The 21,384-nt window shown below is 38.3% G+C and overlaps 1 protein-coding gene across 4 annotated transcripts in view; it reads right to left on the minus strand.

Annotated features, from left to right (window-relative positions):
• ODAD2 (outer dynein arm docking complex subunit 2) overlaps positions 1–21,384 on the minus strand; it is a 210,928-nt gene that overhangs the window by 159,104 nt on the left and 30,440 nt on the right. For all 4 annotated transcript variants that reach the window (XM_030832309.2, XM_060291557.1, XM_060291543.1 and 1 more), the window contains 3 exons: positions 14,375–14,580; positions 12,882–12,980; positions 7,496–7,643 (listed from right to left, as the gene is read on the minus strand). In XM_030832309.2, the coding sequence (XP_030688169.1) occupies positions 7,496–7,643; positions 12,882–12,980; positions 14,375–14,580 (453 nt within the window). The remainder of the gene's footprint in view (positions 1–7,495; positions 7,644–12,881; positions 12,981–14,374; positions 14,581–21,384) is intronic.

Raw genomic sequence — 21,384 nt, forward strand, 5'->3', positions numbered from 1 at the left:
GACAAGATCCAGCCCCATCCACCAGAACACAGGCACTAGTTCCCTCCACCAGGAAGCCTACACAACCCACTGGACCAACCTTAGCCACTGGAGACAGACATCAAAAACAACGGGAACTACGAACCTGCAGCCTGCAAAAAGGAGACCCCAAACACAGTAAGATAAGCAAAATGAGAAGACAGAAAAACACACAGCAGATGAAGGAGCAAGATAAAAATGCATCAGACCTAACAAATGAAGAGGAAATAGGCAGTCTACCTGAAAAAGAATTCAGAATAATAATAGTAAGGATGATCCAAAATCTTGGAAATAGAATGGACAAAATGCAAGAAACATTTAACAAGGACCTAGAAGAAATAAAGATGAAACAAGCAACGATGAACAACACAATAAATGAAATTAAAACTACTCTAGATGGAATCAATAGCAGAATAACTGAGGCAGAAGAACGGATAAGTGACCAGGAAGATAAAATAGTGGAAATAACTACCGCAGAGCAGAATAAAGAAAAAAGAATGAAAAGAACTGAGGACAGTCTCAGAGACCTCTGGGACAACATTAAACGCACCAACATTCGAATTATAGGGGTTCCAGAAGAAGAAGAGAAAAAGAAAGGGACTGAGAAAATATTTGAAGAGATTATAGTTGAAAACTTCCCTAATATGGGAAAGGAAATAGTTAATCAAGTCCAGGAAGCACAGAGAGTCCCATACAGGATAAATCCAAGGAGAAATACGCCAAGACACATATTAATCAAATTGTCAAATATTAAATACAAAGAAAGCATATTAAAAGCAGCAAGGGAAAAGCAACAAATAACGCACAACGGAATCCCCATAAGGTTAACAGCTGATCTCTCAGCAGAAGCTCTGCAAGCCAGAAGGGAGTGGCAGGACATATTTAAAGTGATGAAGGAGAAAAACCTGCAACCAAGATTACTCTACCCAGCAAGGATCTCATTCAGATCTGATGGAGAAATTAAAACCTTTACAGACAAGCAAAAGCTGAGAGAGTTCAGCACCACCAAACCAGCTTTACAACAAACGCTAAAGGAACTTCTCTAGGCAAGAAACACAAGAGAAGGAAAGGACCTATAATAACGAACCCAAAACAATTTAGAAAATGGGAACAGGAACATACATATCGATTATTACCTTAAATGTAAATGGAATAAATGCTCCCACCAAAAGACACAGATTGGCTGAATGGATACAAAAACAAGACCCATATATTTGCTGTCTACAAGAGACCCACTTCAGACCTAGAGACACATACAGAATGAAAGTAAGGGGATGGAAAAAGATATTCCATGCAAATGGAAACCAAAAGAAAGCTGGAGTAGCAATTCTCATATCAGACACAACAGACTTTAAAATAAAGACTATTAGAAGAGACAAAGAAAGACACTACATAATGATCAAGGGATCGATCCAAGAAGAAGATATAACAATTGTAAATATTTATGCACCCAACATAGGAGCACCTCAATACATAAGGCAAATACTAACAGCCAAAAAAGGGGAAATCAACAGTAACACATTCATCGTAGGGGACTTTAACACCCCACTTTCACCAATGGACAGATCATCCAAAATGAAAACAAATGAGGAAACACAAGCTTTAAATGATACATTAAACAAGACGGACTTAATTGATATTTATAGGACACTCCATCCAAAAACAACAGAATACACATTTTTCTCAAGTGCTCATGGAACATTCTCCATGATAGATCATATCTTGGGTCACAAATCAAGCCTTGGTAAATGTAAGAAAATTGAAATTGTATCAAGTATCTTTTCCGACCACAACGCCATGAGACTAGATATCAATTACAGGAAAAGATCTGTAAAAAATACAAACACATGGAGGCTAAACAATACACTACTTAATAATGAAGTCATCACTGAAGAAATCAAAGAGGAAATAAAAAAATACCTAGAAACAAATGACAATGGAGACACAACGACCCAAAACCTATGGGATGCAGCAAAAGCAGTTCTAAGGGGGAAGTTTATAGCAATACAAGCCCACCTTAAGAAGCAGGAAACATCTCGAATAAACAACCTAACCTTGCACCTCAAGCAATTAGAGAAAGAAGAACAAAAAAACCCCAGAGTTAGTGGAAGGAAAGAAATCATAAAGATCAGATCAGAAATAAATGAAAAAGAAATGAAGGAAACAATAGCAAAGATCAATAAAACTAAAAGCTGGTTCTTTGAGAAGATAAACAAAATAGATAAACCACTAGCCAGACTCATCAAGAAAAAATGGTAGAAGACTCAAATCAATAGAATTAGAAATGAAAAAGGAGAAGTAACAACTGACACTGCAGAAATAAAAAAGATCATGAGACATTACTACAAGCAACTCTATGCCAATAAAATGGACAACCTGGAAGAAATGGACAAATTCTTAGAAATGCACAACCTGCCAAGACTGAATCAGGAAGAAACAGAAAATACGAACAGACCAATCACAAGCACTGAAATTGAAACTGTGATTAAAAATCTTCCAACAAACAAAAGCCCAGGGCCAGATGGCTTCACAGGTGAATTCTATCAAACATTTAGAGAAGAGCTAACACCTATCCTTCTCAAACTCTTCCAAAATATAGCAGAGGGAGGAACACTCCCAAATTCCTTCTACGAGGCCACCATCACCCTGATACCAAAACCAGACAAGGATGTCACAAAGAAAGAAAACTACAGGCCAATATCACTGATGAACATAGATGCAAAAATCCTCAACAAAATACTAGCAAACAGAATCCAACAGCACATTAAATGGATCATACACCATGATCAAGGGGATTTATTCCAGAAATGCAAGGATTCTTCAATATATGGAAACCAACCAACATGATACACCATGTTAACAAATTGAAGGAGAAAAACCATATGATCATCTCAATAGATGCAGAGAAAGCTTTCAACAAAATTCAACACCCATTTGTGATAAAAACCCTGCAGAAAGTAGCCATAGAGGGAACTTTCCTCAACATAATAAAGGCCATATATGACAAACCCACAGCCAACATCGTCCTCAATGGCAAAAAACTGAAAGCATTTCCACTAAGATCAGGAAAAGACAAGGTTGCCCACTCTCACCACTCTTATTCAACATAGTTTTGGAAGTTTTCGCCACAGCAATCAGAGAAGAAAAGGAAATAAAAGGAATCCAAATCGGAAAAGAAGAAGGAAAGCTGTCACTGTTTGCAGATGACATGATACTATACATACAGAATCCTAAAGGTGGTACCAGAAAACTACTAGAGCTAATCAATGAATTTGGTGAAGTAGCAGGATACAAAATTAATGCACAGAAATCTCTGGCATTCCTATACACTAATGATGAAAAATCTGAAAGTGAAATCAAGGAAACACTCCCATTTACCATTGCAACAAAAAGAATAAAATATCTAGGAATAAACCTACCTAAGGAGAGAAAAGACCTGTATGCAGAAAATTATAAGACACTGATGAAAGAAATTAAAGATGATACAAATAGATGGAGAGATATACCATGTTCTTGGATTGGAAGAATCAACATTGTGGAAATGACTCTACTACCCAAAGCAATCTACAGATTCAAGGCAATCCCTATCAATCTACCACTGGCATTTTTCACAGAACTAGAACAAAAAATTTCACAATTTGTATGGAAACACAAAAGACCCCGAAGAGCCAAAGCAATCTTGAGAACGAAAAACAGAGCTGGAGGAATCAGGCTCCCTGACTTCAGACTATACTACAAAGCTACAGTAATCAAGACAGTATGGTACTGGCACAAAAACAGAAAGATAGATCAATGGAACAGGATAGAAAGCCCAGAGATAAACCCACACACATATGGTCACCTTATCTTTGATAAAGGAGGCAGGAATGCACAGTGGAGAAAGGACAGCCTCTTCAATAAGTGGTGCTGGGAAAACTGGACAGGTACATGTAAAAGTATGAGATTAGATCACTCCCTAACACCGTACACAAAAATAAACTCAAAATGGATTAAAGACCTACATGTAAGGCCAGAAACTATCAAACTCTTAGAGGAAAACATAGGCAGAACACTCTAGGACATACATCACAGCAAGATCCTTTCTGACCCACCTCCTAGAGTAATGGAAATAAAAACAAAAATAAACAAATGGGACCTAATGAAACTTCAAAGCTTTTGCACAGCAAAGGAAACCATAAACAAGACCAAAAGACAACCCTCAGAATGGGAGAAAATATTGGCAAATGAAGCAACTGACAAAGGATTAATCTCCAAAATTTACAAGCAGCTCTTGCAGCTCAATAACAAAAAAACAAACAACCCAGTCCAAAAATGGGCAGAAGACCCAAATAGACATTTCTCCAAAGAAGATATACAGACTGCCAACAAACACATGAAAGAATGCTCAACTTCATTAATCATTAGAGAAATGCAAATCAAAACTACAATGAGATATCATCTCACACCAGTCAGAATGGCCATCGTCAAAAAATCTAGAAACAATAAATGCTGGAGAGGATGTGGAGAAAAGGGAACCCTCTTGCACTGTTGGTGGGAATGTAAATTGATACAGCCACTGTAGAGAACAGTATGGAGGTTCCTTTAAAAACTACAAATAGAACTACCATATGACCCAGCAATCCCACTACTGGGCATATACCCTGAGAAAACCAGAATTCAAAAAGAGTCATGTACCAAAATGTTCATTGCAGCTCTATTTACAATAGCCCGGAGATGGAAACAACCTAAGTGCCCATCATCGGATGAATGGATAAAGAAGATGTGGCACATATATACAATGGAATATTACTCAGCCATAAAAAGAAACGAAATTGAGTTATTTGTAATGAGGTGGATAGACCTAGAGTCTGTCATACAGAGTGAAGTAAGTCAGAAAGAAAAAGACAAATACCATATGCTAACACATATATATGGAATTTAAGGGGAAAAAAATGTCATGAAGAACCTAGGGGTAAGACAGGAATAAAGACACAGGCCTACTGGAGAACAGACTTGAGGATATGGGGAGGGGGAAGGGTAAGCTGTGACAAAGCGAGAGAGAGGCATGGACATATACACACTACCAAACGTAAGGTATATAGCTAGTGGGAAGCAGCCGCATGGCACAGGGATATCGGCTCGGTACTTTGTGACCGCCTGGAGGGGTGGGATAGGGAGGGTGGGAGGGCGGGAGACGCAAGAGAGAAGAGATATGGGAACATATGTATATGTGTAACTGATTCACTTTGTTATAAAGCAGAAACTAACACACCATTGTAAAGCAATTATACCCCAATAAAGATGTTAAAAAATAATAATAAAGTAAAAATAAAAGCCATTTTAAAAACTGAAAGATGACATTAAAATATTTATCATTTATAAGATATTCTTAAAATACAATTTTAAAATACACAAAGCATTAACCGTCCTATCCAATAGTCTTGATTTTTGTTTCAGGACAAATATGCCAGATGTTAAAAATGTTTTTTTTCATTTTACATTGACATTGGTCAAATTGTTGACAGGCTTCCAAAAGCATAGCCAAGTTAGGCGTTAGAGTTTGCATCATATATGCTCATTTCCTTTTTTAATGATGAAAATATTTTATCTGCCTGCCCTGATTCTGGTTGGACCATTGAGGTCTATGTTGTTTTTGCTAATTAAGATTTTAGATCACTTTCTGGTTTCATGATGCATTGTTGCACAACCCACACTCACATCTTCCTCTCTTTGCATTTCTTATGTTCAATTACTTGGAAAGAACAAATTGTAATACATAATATATACAATATAGTGAATATTCAAACACAAAACAATGCCCGGGTACATCCAATGACATACCATTGAGATCTCCTAGCAAGCTCACCAGGGCTACAGAGAATCACAGATCAAAATTTCAGATTTAACGACTTACTTTGCTTTACAAATTTGTTATTTCTTAGAACACCACTAACAGGACTTGTATGAAGTATATGATGCATATTAGCAGATCGTTTATTTTTGCAAGAATGACTTGCACATACACATCATTTAGAGCACGGCAACAGCTACAAGCGAGGCTGACCGCCTGGGCTGTGACCACTTTACTCTTACTGGTTCCCGTCCTGATGCCTGGAAATGTCTACCTTCACCTTTGATTCTGCTGCCATAATTTTCTTTTTTTAAAAATTTTATTGAGGGATGACTGGCAAATATAATTGTATCTGACGTGTACAATGTGCTGATTTGATACCCACCTACGCTGTGGAATGATTACCAAGATGATCAGCAGGTGTTGCTCTCCATGATGTCAGTAGATTCCTCTGAGCCAGTAATGTCTTCAGGAAGATTATTAAATTTTAATTGTCAAATTTTAATTCTAACTTCCCGTTTTCCCAATTTCTTGACTAATTTTTCTTGGGATTCAGGATTCAGGAAAACATAAAAAACTTTTTCTGAGACGTGCTGAGAATTGCCGCTGAGACTGTGTCCAACAGGCAAGCGGGCATATTTTTCTTTCAGGAAAACCTTTTTTGGCTTACTTATACCTACCAGACTGTCCACGCAGCGGGCCTCTGTTGAATTCACCAAAATGTGCATATAGGCTAGTTCACCTGTCAGCTTGGGACGACCTCAGAGGCACAGGAAAAGTACCCTTTAGCGATTTAGGAGTCACATAAATATCTTGAACTATGCAAAGCTTAGCAAATGCAGGAAGACAAGATGACGTAAGTCAAAATGCTGTTTTCACAAGTACTTCTGGGCTATCGCTTTAGACCTGGCCTTGCCATTTATCAATATCCAATATCAGAAATGAACAGTAATCTGGGCTTGGGTAAATCATTTTCCTTGCCCCACCCCACATTCAAGGACTTAAATATTGATACACTGTCATATGGGCCATTTATTTATTTATTATTATAAAATGTTTTCACACATGGGATATTACTTGAGAGTAATGGAAATGGACCAATATATATTTTAAGCACCTACAATGTATCAGACACACCACATGCTTCAAATGTGTTTTCTCACATGCTTCAAATGTGTTTTCTCAGTCCTTAAAATAATCCTATAGTGGGTATTACTAATTTCACTCCATGGGTTGGGAAAATTAAGGCTCAAAACCATAACTTTTCAACAGTCACATTGCTAGTAAGTGATACAACCTAGAATTTAGTCTAAGTCCAACTTCAAGACTCCTTGCTCTTTCCACCGCATCATACTGCAGATCATAAAATGGTGGCAAGTCACAATATCTGACGGCTGCCATAGCCCGCTGACCACTCCCCAGCTAGGGGAGAGGGCTGGTACCTGACAGCCCAGCTGCTCCACGAGGACGAAGCTCGCTATCCTCAGGGTAATAGGACCTTCCCCTGTGCACACTGAAGTAGTAACAGGGATACTTACTACCCTTACTTGAAATAAATATATAGTCAACTTGGAAGCAGAACATACATTTTCAGGAAAAAATTTTAAATAAACATTGCAAACGTAGTACAAAAGGTTTCTCTCTCACCTTCAAATATTTCACCAGCTTCTGAATTTGCCAGTATTCTGATGGCAAATCTGCATTTGTTTCCTGAAGATGGTCAGGTGGTTCTTCATCTTCCTCACTCTCTGAGGAGCTCTCACTAATAATCTCCTCAATCTTTTCAACACTCTTACTAAGAACAACAACAACAAGGTATAATAAGTATGTTTATGCTACAGTATGGACATGGTTATAATGTTACTATTTCAGCAACACGTACACAAGCAATGGATAAGGTACCAACACCTTCTGAGTTCCGGAAGATCTTTGTTAATATCTGTATGAGGAGGTGAGCAAACACGTCTCAGTAGCAGATGCATTTCAGTATTATTGCTACGGGTGCAATAATAATAAAGAACACAGCAAGAAATGGCAAGGGTATTAGGTAAACAACCGAAGACTGCAACTTGTCACAGCAGTTGACTGACTTAACATGTTGTTCTTTATATTTACATTTCTTTTATTTACTTACTTAAAATTGAATACAATTAAAAATTCAGTTCTCCAGTCACACCGGCCACACTGCAAGTGCTCAATAATCATAGGTAGCTAGTGGCTACCGTACAGGACGGCTCAGAAATAAACCATTTCTATTACTGCAGAAAGTTCAGTTGGGCAGTGCTGCCAGTGCCCCAAAGGGAAGGCATTTATTCCCTTACCAAAGAGAGTTCACTTTATTCCTCACTGCTCTAGAGGCTTCTAACTTAACACCAAGGTCACAGACACAGGCTAGTTCACTCAAGCCCTTGGGAACATAGTCAATTCATCCTTATCTTCTTTCTTTCTCTCCCTCCTTTTCTCTCTCCATCCCCCCAGGTGCTCTCTTCCATAAAACTCTTTCCTAGTCTTTTCCATCTGGAAGCATAGTAGGAGGATGGGTAATTGTCAAGTTTCATTATTTTTAAGGTTCCACCATTCTCTTAATTTCTCAAAGGTTTTTCAGCACAGACAGCTCCAATTCTTATACTTTCAAAAGTGCAGAATGGTGCAGCTGTGCTCTCTGGGCCACAGTGGGGGGAAATCCTGAACTGAAGGGCCTGGAGCTGAGTTTCAGTTTTATGTATCCTCTTGTCCAAAAGATGTCAGGAAACCTGTGTTGGTTAAAGAGGAAAATCTGGTACATCAGGTCTATCTAAAAATGAAGTAAACCCCAATGTTCACTGCAGCATTATTTACAATAGCCAAGACACGGAAGCAACCCAAGTGTCCACGGACAGATGAATGGATAAAGAAGACGTGATACATACAAACAATGGAATATTAGTCATAAAAATAGAAGGAAATCCTGCCATTGGTGACAACCTGGGTGGACCTGGAGGGTATCATGCTAAGTGAAATCAGTCAGCGGAAGACAAATACTCTATGATTTCATCTAGACGTAGAATCTAAAAATAAAAAACAAAAACAAAACAACAACCAAACTCATAGAAATCAGACTTGTGTTTACCAGAGGTGGAGGGAGGGAAACTGGGGGAAGGTGTTCAAACGCTACACACAGGCATCTGATAAATAAGTGCTGGGGATGTGGTTACGAGATGACTACGCTGACACTGCCGTGTGGTGTATCTGAAAGTCGCTTAGAGAGTAAGTCTGAGGGCCCTCATCACAAGAAACAGAGTTATTTGCAACTACATAAGGGGGTGTAAATTAACTGAGCCTATTGCAGTCATTTCACAATACACGTATGTCAAGTCATAGGGTGCACCATGAGCTTATACAGAGCTGTATGTCAATTATATCTCAATAAAACTGAAAAATGCCACACACATACATACACACACAAAGATATATCAGGCTTTCTGTACATAGCTAAAGCAGCGCAGAAAGAGAACTACAGGGCACTAAAGGCCTACATAAGAAAAGAGAGTCTCAATTCAGTCATCTAAACTCACATCTAAAGAAACTAGAAAAAGGAGAGCAAAACAAACCCAAAGAGAACAGAGAAAAGGAAATAATAAAGAGAAGAAATCGATCAAATTGAAAACAGAAAAACAACTTGAAAAATCTATAAAAACAAAAAACTGCTTGTTGAAAAGATCAATAAAACTGACAAAGCTCTAGCAAGACTGACAAACAAAGAGAAGACACAAATCTCCAGTACCAGAAGTGAATGAAACGCAGCATATCACTACAGATCCTGCTGACAACGAAAGGATCATAAGAGAGAACTATGAACAACTGAACATTAATTTTGACAATTTAGATACAACGGGCCAACTCCTTTAAAGGTACAAACTACCGTAACTTAACCAATGTGAAGCACATAATTTGAACAGCACTACCACTATTAATGGAATTAATTCATAATTTTACAACTCATAGCAAAAGTCTCCAGTTCCATATGATTTCACTGGAGAATTTCACAGGCATAGAAGTACTAACACCAATTTTATACAATCTCTCCTAGAAAATACAAGAGAAGGGAACTCATTTTATGAAGCCTGATATCAAAACCAAAGTGCAAACAAAAACAACACACTGTTATTGAATATCCCTCATGAGTGTAGATGCAAATATTCTTAACATACTATTAAGCACACATAATTCAGCTATATATAAAAAGAATGAGCCCACCATGACCCAGTGGGGTTTATTCCAGGAACGCAAGGCTGATTCAGTATTCAAAAATCAGCCATTGTAATCTACCACAGTAGCAGCCTAAAGAAGCAAAATGACATGACCATACCAATTGATGTAGAAAAACCATGTGACAAAATTCAACACCCAATGGCGATTAAAACTCTCAGAAAACCAAGAACAGAGGGGAACTTCCTCAACTCGATAAAGAATATCTGTACAAAAACTGTCATCATACTTTCCGGTGAAAGACTGAATGCTTTCCTCCTAAGATTGAGAAAAAGTAAGAACTTTGATCACTGATAGTCAACATAGTACTGGCGTTTCTACTTCTAGATGTAAATCTAACAAAACATGTACAGGACTTATATGCTGAAAACTGCTGGTGAAGGAAATCAAAGGCTTAAATACACAGACATACAGTGTTCATGGATTGGCAGAGTCTACATAGTAAAGAGATCAATTTTCTCAAAACTGATACAGAGTTTTAATGCAATTTCTATCAAAATCTTCAGTAAGTTTTTTCTGTTAGATATAGCAAGGTCATTCTAAAGTTTATGTGGAAAGGAAAAAAGCTAGAATAGGTCAAAACGATTTGGGGAAGAAAAATAATAAAGTGAGAGGAATCACTTTACCAGATTTCAAGATTTACTATAGAGCTACAGTAATCAAGAATGTATGGTGTTGGCAAAGGGCTGGACATAAAAGTCAGCTGCACAGAATAAAGATCCAGAAATAGACCCACACGAGTACACCCACCTGATTTTTGATTAAGGTGAAAAAGCAAGTCAAAGGTGGAAAGATAGGCTTTTCATCAAATGGTGCTGGAGAAATGACCTAGGGCAATGGATCTTGACCTAGGTCTCATACTTTATATAAAATTAACTCAAAATGGATCCCAGTCTTCAATATAAAATGTAGAATTATTAAACTTTTAGGAAGAAAACATTGGAGATAATCTTCAGGACCAAGGGCTTTGTGACATCAAAGGCACAATCCATAAAAGAAAAAACTGATAAATCAGACTTCATCAAAATTAAAGAGTGTTCTCTGAGAGGCCCTATTAAGAGGATGAAAAGACAAGTCACAGAAAGGGAGAAAATATCTGCAAACTACGTCTATAACCAAGGATATCCTGGATAGAAAAGAACTCTCAAAACCAACATGTAAAAAACAAATGATTCAACTAGAAAATGAGCAAAAGACATAAAGAGACATTTCACTGATGAGCATAAAGGGACGGCAATAAGCTCACGACAAGATGTTAACATCATGAGCCATTAGGGAAATGCTAAGACCACGATGAGCTATCACTACACAGCTTTCAGAAGAGCTGAAATACAACACGCAACAATACCAAATGCTGGCGGGGATGAGGGGAAACTGAGTCTCTCAGACGTCACTGGTGGGAACATAAAATGGTGCAGCCAGTCTGGAAAAGGTAGGCAGTTTCTTAAAAAAGCTAAACACACACAATTACTATCTTGTCAGCAACTGGGCATTTGTCCTACAGGAATGAACACTTCCATCTATACAAACACCTGTGTGTGACTGTTCACAGCAGCTTCATTTCTAATAGCCAAAAACTGCAAACAACTAAAAGGTGCATTAATACGTGAATAATTTTAAAAACTACCACCACATGGTATATCCATACGATGGAACGCCACCCAGCAATCAAAAGGGACAAACTATTAATACATGCAACAACTTAGGTGGATCTCAAGGGTATTATGGTGTTGAAAAAAAGTCAGTATAAAAAAATGTATGAATCTATTTATATGGCGGTCCAAAATGACAAAATTATGAAAATAGCGAACAGATGAATGGTTGCTAGGAAGTGGGAATGACGGAGGTTGTGGCTATAATGGGGCGGCCGGGGGATGTCTGTGCGGGGTGAGCGGTGCTCTATCTAGCCTGGTCGCCACGGTCATCACACAAACCTGCACAGGGTATAATGACACTGAACTATACCTATACAATGTACCCGTGTTAATCTCCTGGTTTTGATCTTGTACCACAGTTACAGAGGATGCAGGATTTAACCATTGGGAGAGGCTAGGTGAAGGGTCTATGGGACCTCTCTGCACTATCTCCACAACTTTCTGTGAACCTACAATTATTTCAAAATAAAAAGCTTTAAAAAGTTGTCAAAAAATTAATAGTTTATTATGTCTAACTCCCCAAAATGGCATACACGTTGTAGAGTGTCTTAAAGTCTGTTTTTTCCAAGTGTGCAAATTTAAAATGTGAAATTTCTGCCATTTCTTCCCACCACCACCTTAGAGTAAAAATGGCTGAACCTTCTCCCCAGATACGTCACTTTTATCAAACGGAAAACTGGGCAAGAAGCTTATTCGTTGGCCTTCTAATAATGGCTGTTTTAATGAGAAATAACATTTATCACTTTAGAACTGGCAGAGCCATCAGTGACCAGTAAAGTAAGGCTCAGAAAGATGACAATTTTGTATGACATGATTATTCAGAGGCCAGAGATCAGATAAGAGCCCAGTTTTGCTACCACTTAGTTAACTGCTTTTTGCATTAAATATATTCATTTACAAAGAGTTAACTAATACCAGTAGATCGCTGTATTAAAGAAACTCCACATTAAAAGGATATCTGTAAATGTATTGAAAGAAATCCACTATTACCATTTTTACAGCATTCCTACTAACTGTCAATATAGATATCTTAGGACCCTAATGTGAAAGTAAAACACCATTAACCAGCATTAACTAGCCTGTCGCATAGGGCTGGCTTTAAAGAACTGGTCATGTGAACAGAAACTCACCGAATTAACTGTGCTTTTCCAGATGAAGTAGATGGTCTGGACTTTTCAAGTCTTCCTCCATGTTTTTCTTCTTGGGTGTCTCTTAGTGAGCTTTTGTTCCTAAAGAGATATTAATTTTATTAATTACTTTATGCTGACTAAAAGGAAATTAAAATAGAAATGTATACAAATATTCCATCATTTTCACGCATCCAAATGATGTGTTTTCCTAACACAGAGAACGACTATGAGCTCCAGTCTCATCTGACACCTGAGAGGTCCCTTTTGTCCTTCAGGCACAGCCATGCATTTTATGTAACGGAGAAACACTCTGTCCAGTATTTCTTTGTGCTAGAAACAGGCCTTCATAGGCTGCCATCATTGGGAAGGTCCTTCAGTCTGTCCTGGATCACAGCTGCCTGTTTTTCCACCTTGCCCACCTGACACTGCAGCAGGTCCTATGCCTGATTTTCTGGATACTCTCAAGCTTAGTCTACACCTTGGCATGTACTGGGTTTGCATTAAATACTTGTTTAGTGAATTCTTAATTGAAGAAAATAAGCACATGCAAAAAGCAGCATTTTATAATTCACCTCCCCATTAACAGAGTAGCCCATACATTTGTCATTTTCAGACTCACTCTTTCAAACACAGCCACAAAGGTCAAACACCCCAAAATCAGTGAGACTCAGAGGACCAAGCATGTCTCCTCCTTCCACAGGACTCCTCTGCCAGCTCTCTGAGTTTGCACCCAAAATACAATCACCTGTGGCTCTCAGAATCCCTGCAGGTGAGGACCCATGTGACCAGCAGGGACCCAGTTCTTAACCCAATAAGGGGATGACATGGAATAAAAATAGGCTGTAACTTTTAACCTATTTGCTAAACTTGAAAAGTGCTCTAGGTGCTTCTGTTGCGTGTTGGTAACACTGGCTTTGGCACCAATTTACAGAGGGTCCTAAATGGAACTAGGCTTGTATATTTCAGACGTTCATCAAACCTGTGTCCACTTTACTCAGACCATCCATATGTTTGCAGTTCTATCCTTTTTTATAGTACTTACTTAAAGTTCTGTTAATATACGAGATAACACGTCTATGAAGTTTCCCCTAATTAACTACACATAATGGTACATTTAATCACATAATTTAAAGTGGAATTCTTCTAACACTTACTTAATCAGGTCCCTACCACAATGTTTACATTTCCCATGGGATTCCTCCATGTGTTTTTATCATCTTTTTCACGTGTTATTTGCCCTGACTCACCAACCACATGAAAGTGAATTGGGCTCTCCCTCCCTCCGTGGTGCTCTGCACACAAACGCTGTTGGCTGTCAAATCTTTCTGCCTGGAACGTGAGGAGGACAAGAAGGAACCAACTTATATTATGGAGGGAGGTGTGAGTATCTCCTCTGTAGTTTTCTCTGATGAAACTGAGTTATGTGAAAAGTTGGGCAACTGTGTGGTTAGCAAGGATGTATCAGAAAACCCATCATGTAAGCGTCTACATACTTTTTGGCATCAAAAAGTATGGTCTTCCAGTTCAAACTTGGCTCTAATCTCTTGGTCATCTGACTCCTTCCCAAACTGATTTGCTTCTTCTCCAGCGCACTCCCGCGGGAAGCAGCGCTAGCTTTACGTAAAGCGGCTGCTTCCTCCTCAGGTGCCTCATTAGGCTGATCCTTTTCCTTTTGCTGTTCTTCATTGGATCTAACCTCCTTTAATTAAAAAAAAAGAGCATATTTTTACCGTGATATCACTTCTGAATTACCTCGTGTTATCTGAAAATTAACCCTGGCGATAAATTCAGACAGGAAGTCTCAAGATGCTCTAACTTGTGTTGCTTAGCAACACAAATTGAATCTGGGCAACTTCAAGACCAAGGCCTCTGTTGGAGTTAGGCTGACAGTGATGGGCTGATCCTAAACTCACACCCCCCCTGCAGCCCACATGGATACAGCAGCAGGACTGGACCAACTCACTCCTCACCACCACCACGAAAAAATTACACTTAAACCCTGTAAAGACTGGGACACATCTTAGTCAAACTGCTGAGACCAAGGATAAAGAAACCACCTTGCAGGAGCCAGAAATAAAAGACAGATTATAGAGAGAGGAAGGAACATAACAATTAAAAGAGACTTCTCATCAGAGACAATGCAATCCACAAGACAAGGGAGTGATATAGCTAAAGTGATGAAAGGGAAAAAAACCCATATCCTGTCAACCCAAAATTCTATACAGAGAAAAAAATCCTTTGAAAATGAAGGTAAAATAAAGACTTCACAGATGAAAAAAAGCTGAGAGAATTCACTGCCAGAAGACCCAGGCTAAAAAAAATTGTTCATGAAGCTCTTCAATCAGAAGGGAGCTCATACGAGACAGAACACACATCTACACAAAAGAATGCAGAAATGGTAAAAATAAATACAAAAGTTTCTTTGTGATAAGGGGTTGATAGCATGTCAAAGTAAAATGTATGACAACAATAGTACAAACACAGGGAGAGGCATTCGAAGCACACTCTTGTAAGGCTCTTAGACTACTTGTGAAACTGTATAATACTGTTCAAAGGCAGACAAGGTAAATTAGAGACATATATTATAAGCCCAACTGTGATGTTTTTTAAAAAGTATAACTGATGAACTAATTGCATACACAAAATGCAATCATTTCTACAACTTCAGTTAATTCAAAGGGGGAAGAAAAAGAACAAAGAACAAATGGGACTAATAAGCAAAATAGTAAATGTAATTCAACTCTATCAGTAGGCACATTAAACGAAAATGATTTAAAAACGTCAATTAAAAGAAATTGTCAGAGTGGATGAAAAAGGAAAACCCAATTATTTGTGGTCTAAAAGAAACCATTTTATATATAAAGATATAAATACACTATAAGTAAAAAGCTGCAGAAAAATATTCCATGAAACCAATAATCAAAAAAAGCAGGAATGGCCACATTAAAATCAGACAAAATGGACTTCAAAACAAATAATATTATCAGAGATAGAGAGACATATAATGCCCAAGAGCCAATTACACCCAATTCTAACTGTGTGTTCACCAAACAATAGAATTTCAAAAGATTAAAGCAACAATAGAACTAACAGGAAAAACAGATAAATCCACAATTAGGAGACTTCAAAACCCCCCTCTCAGTAATCAACAGAATGAACAAAATAAAACTTAATAAGAATATAGGGCTTCCCTGGTGGCGCAGTGGTTGAGAGTCCACCTGCCGATGCAGGGGACACGGGTTCGTGCCCCGGTCCGGGAAGATCCCACATGCCGCGGAGCGGTTGGGCCCGCGAGCCATGGCTGCTGAGCCTGCGCGTCCAGAGCCTGTGCTCCGCAACGGGAGAGGCTACAGCAGTGAGAGGCCCGCGTACCACAGAAAAAAAAAAAAAAGAACAGCAAATTAAACCCAGAGTGCAGAAGAAAGAAAAATTTAAAGAGCAGAAACAAAATAAAATAGAAAGCAAACAATAGAGAAAATCAATGAAACAAATAGCTGTTCTTCAAAAAGATCAATAAAATTTATCACTTCTTTCCAGACTAGTCAAGAATAAAAAGAAGATATAAATGACCAATATTATGCATGAAAGAGGGGTTATCACAGCAGAGCCTCCAGACATCAGAAGATAATAGTGGAGTGTTATACTTGATGCCAACATTTGAAGTAAGTTAGATAAAATGTGCAAATTCATTGAAAGACACGAACCACCAAAGCTCAGTAAGAGAAAGAAATCTGAATAGTTCTATATCTACTAAGGAAATAAAATTCTCAACATAAAATCTTTCAACAAAGAAACCTTCAGGTAGAGATGGATTCCTTGGTAAATTCTACCAAACATTTAACAAAGAAATAAGATTCATCTACATAAAGAATTCCAGAAAGAAGAAAAGAGTAGTGCATACTTCCCAATTCATTCTGAGGCCACATTACCCAGATACCAAAACCATGAAAACATAACTACCAACCCATATCCTTCATGACTACAGATGCAAAAATCCTCAGCAAAATATTATCAAATTACATCTAGCAATGTCAAATAGGGTAAGACATCAGGACCAATCCCAATCCCGGGATTAATATTAGTTCAACATTCAAGAATGAATGACCATATCAACAGACTAAAGAAGAGAAATCATGTTATCATCTCGAGATACAGTAAAATCACCCCCTCCCAGTAGTAAGAGGCTCATCCCCCACGGCTTAAGTTGAGGCCCCACGGGAAGCATGTAATAAAGCACCTCCCCCTCCTAGCCAGGTGCGTGTCAGCAGAGGCCCAGTGGGGAGACCGAACTTCCACCCCCTGCCCAGTGGTAACGAGGCACCCTACACCACCAGGTTCTCAATGGAGTCTAAGTGGGGAACTTGGATTTTTACATGCACCTTGTAGTACCCCAGACCTACACCATGAGACCTACACTTAGAGAAGTCCTGCTAAAACAAAAGGTTTAAATAAAATCCAAAGTTTCATAACATAATCCAAAAATGTCCAAGACAACACAAAAAATCACTCATCGTACCAAGAACAAGGAATGTCACAACCTGAATGAGAAAGGACGACGAGTGGATGCTTATACCACAGTAAAATGGACGATGAAATAATCTCAAATAGATGTTGGAATAAGATTTTAAAGTAGCCATCATGAGGCTTCCCTGGTGGCACACTGGTTAAGAATCCGCCTGCCAGTGCAGGGGACACGGGTTCGAGCCCTGGTCCAGGAAGATCCCACTTGCCACAGAGCAACTAAGCCCGTGTGCCACAACTACTAAGCCTGCGCTCTAGAGCCCATGCTCTGCAACAAGAGAAGCCACCGCAATGAGAAGCCTGTGCACCAAAACAAAGAGCAGCCCCCGTCTGCCACAACTAGAGAAAGCCCGCGCACAGCATCAAAGACCCAACACAGCCAAAAATAAATAAATAAAATAAATTTATTTAAAAAAAATAAAGTAGCCATCATAAAAATGCTTCGATAATCAATTACGAAGACTTGAAACAAATGAAAAATCAGAAAGTCTCAGCAAATAAATAGATGATATACAGAAGAACCAAATAGAAATTCTGAAAATGAAATTTACAAGCCAAAATAACTCACTGGATAGCTCAGCAACAGGATGGAGAAGACATAGGAGAGAAACCATGAACCTGAAGACAAACAACAGAAATTACCCAATCTGAACAACAAAGAGGAAATATATTGAAAAAAAAATTTTTTTTAATAAATAAACTGGGCCTCCAGATCCGTGGGACCACAGCAAAAACTCCAACAGTCATGTAATCAGAGCACCAGAAGGAGAGGAGAAAGAAGGTCAGACTGAAAATGCATTCTAAGAATGTCTGAAATTTTCCCAAACTTGGAAAAAGACATAAATCTAAGATTCAAGAAGTTGAGCAAACCCTAAACAGAATAAACCCAAAGAAATTCCTGCCAAGACACATAATAATCAAACTCCATAAAACTAAAGTCAAAGAAAATTCTTAACAGCAATGAGAGAGAAACAATATTTTACCTATAAAGGAAAAACAATTAAAATAACAGCAGATTTCTCAGGAGAAACCGTGGAGTCCAGAAAGACTGCAACAACATTTTTCAAGTGCTGAAAATAAAAAACCGTCAGGCCAGAATACCATATCCAGTGGAAATATTCTTCAGGAATAAAGGGGAATTCAAGATGCTCTCAGATAAAGGAAAACTAAGAGAATCTGTCACCAACAGACCTACCTCAATGAATAAGAAGTTCTTAAACAGAAAGGATATGATAAAAGAAGGAAATTGGCAACACCAGAAAGGAAGAAAAGAACAACAGAAAGGGGCTTCCCTGGTGGCGCAGTGGTTGAGAGTCCGCCTGCCGATGCAGGGGACACGGGTTCGTGCCCCGGTCCGGGAAGATCCCACATGCCGCAGAGCGGCTGGGCCCGTGAGCCATGGCCGCTGGGCCTGCGCGTCCGGAGCCTGTGCTCCGCAATGGGAGAGGCCACAACAGTGAGAGGCCTGCGTACCGCAAAAAAAAAACAAAAAAAAAGAACAACAGAAAGAATAAAAGCATGGGTACATACAAAAGACTTTCATCCTCCTCTTGAGCTTTCTAAATGATGTTTGATGGTTGAAGCACAAATTACAACAGTGTCTCATACAGTTACCAATGTGACGGAAATAAAGGCAAACATAAATGAGAGAGTGTAAAGGGACTTAAAGGGAGATATGGTTTCTATACTTCACTCACGTGGTAAAATGTCACACCAGTAGACGATGATAAATTATGTATAATACAATATCTACAACCACCACCAAAAACTACACAAAGAGATACACTCAAAACACTATGGAGGGGCTTCCCTGGTGGTGCAGTGGTTGGGAGTCCGCTTGCCGATGCAGGGGACACGGGTTCATGCCCCGGTCCGGGAGGGTCCTGCGTGCCGCGGAGCGGCTGGGCCAATGAGCCATGGCCGCTGAGCCTACGCTCCGCAGCGGAAGAGGCCACAACAATGAGAGGCCCGCGTACCGCAAAAAAAAAAAAACACTATGGAAAAATCAAAATGGAATTCAAAAAAAATGTTCAAGTAATCCAAAGAAAACCAGGGAAAAAAAAAAGTGAAAGAAAACAGAAGGAAAAAACAGAAAATGAAACTAAGCTGGCAGACTTAAGCTCTCACATATCAATAATTAAAAGTAAACGGCTTAAACACACCAATGGATACATCAATAGATAGAGTTTCAGAAAATGGATTTTAAAAATGACTCAACTATAGCTGCCTACAAGAAACTCACCACAAATATAATGATATAGGTAGCTTGAAAGTCAAAGAAGGGAAAAAGATACACCATGCAAACGTTAGTTTAAAAAAAAGGTAGGAGTGGCTATATGAATAGCAGATTAAGTAGCCTTCAGAAAAAAGAAAATCACCAAAGACAGAGAGGGACATTACATAATGATAAAATGGTCAATCAAGAAGACATAATCCTAACTGTGTATGCAGAGCTGCAAACACAAAAACACAACTAAGAGGAGAAACAGACAAATCTACAATCATTGTTGGAGGATTTCAAATCCTTCTCTCAACACTGATAGAAAATCAGCAAGGATGTGAAGAACTCAACCACACCAAAAACCAAACTTATAAAGATTTAAGTTATTTAGAGTGTGTTCTCTGACTCCAGTGGAATCAAACTAACAATGAATCACGTAATAGAAAAATCTAACGCTAAACAACAAACTTATAAATAATCATGGATCAAACAGGAAGTCTCAAGGAGAAAAAACTTTTATTGAGGTATAGTGGATTTAAGGGAAGTTTAAAAAATAGAACTGAATGAAAATGAAAACAGTGATAATATAACGCCAAAATGTGTGACAGGTAGGTAAAGTTCTGTAAGGGCAATTTATAGCACTAAACACTTACCTTAGAAATGAATCAAACTCTCAAATCAAGAGTCTAAGCTGCCACCTTAAGAAACTAGCAAAAGAAGAGCAACATAAACTCAAAACAGGCAGAAGGATGTAAAAATAGATGCATCTCTGAACTGTCAGTGCTAAGGTGAGAGCAGGAAAGTGGAGACTGCCTTCCATCTTACTGCTGTCCTGCCCCAGAGAGGTGCTCACTTGTTTCTGAATGTCTTTGTCCAAAAGACAAATTCTCTGTAGATGAATGTAGACTTAAGAGAATTCTTTCTTAATATTATTCACCCCTGAAATCACCAAAATCCCTTTCAATGCAAATATAACTAGTTTAAATTAAATGTATGATTAAAAAATCTAGAGAAATAAGAGTAAATGAAACTCTAAGTAAAAAGAAAAGAATAAGTATCAAAATGAAGTCGAAAAAAGAAAAATAGAGAAAAATCAATGAAACCAAAAGTGAATTCTTTGAGAGAACTGATGGACTTCTAGCCAGATGGATCAAGAAAAAATAAAACACAGTGATTAATATCAGGCATGAAAGAGGTAACAACAGCTATAGATTCTACAGTTGTTAAAAGGTTAATAAAAGAATAAACAAGTTTATACCAATCAGTTCAACAACTTAGATGAAAGGGATGCATTCCTTTAAAGACAACCTAGCAAGGTCCCTCAAGAAGAAACAGATAGCCTGCATGGTCCTAGAACTAGTAAGGACATTGAACTTGTAGTTAAAAACCTTCCCACAAAGAACACTCCAGGCACAGACTGCTTCACTGGTGAATTCTACCACACAGTTAAGACAGAAAGAATAGCAATTCTACACAAACTCTTCCAGAAAATTGAACGGGAGATAAAATTTTCCAGCTCATTCTGTAAGGCCAGTATTACTCTGACACCCAAACCAGACACAGATATTGAAGAAAAGAAAACCACACATTGATAATCTTACACAGATGCAAAACGTCTTAATAAAATCTTAGCAAATTAAAATTTTAAAGTATATAAAAAGGATAATACACTCTGAACAAATAAAGTTTGTCCCAGAAATGTAAGGTTGGTTTATCATTTGAAAATCAATATAATTCACCACGTTAAACTAAAAGAGGAAA

Source organism: Globicephala melas, chromosome 2, assembly GCF_963455315.2.
Source record: "Globicephala melas chromosome 2, mGloMel1.2, whole genome shotgun sequence".
NCBI classification, from domain to species: Eukaryota; Metazoa; Chordata; class Mammalia; order Artiodactyla; family Delphinidae; genus Globicephala; species Globicephala melas.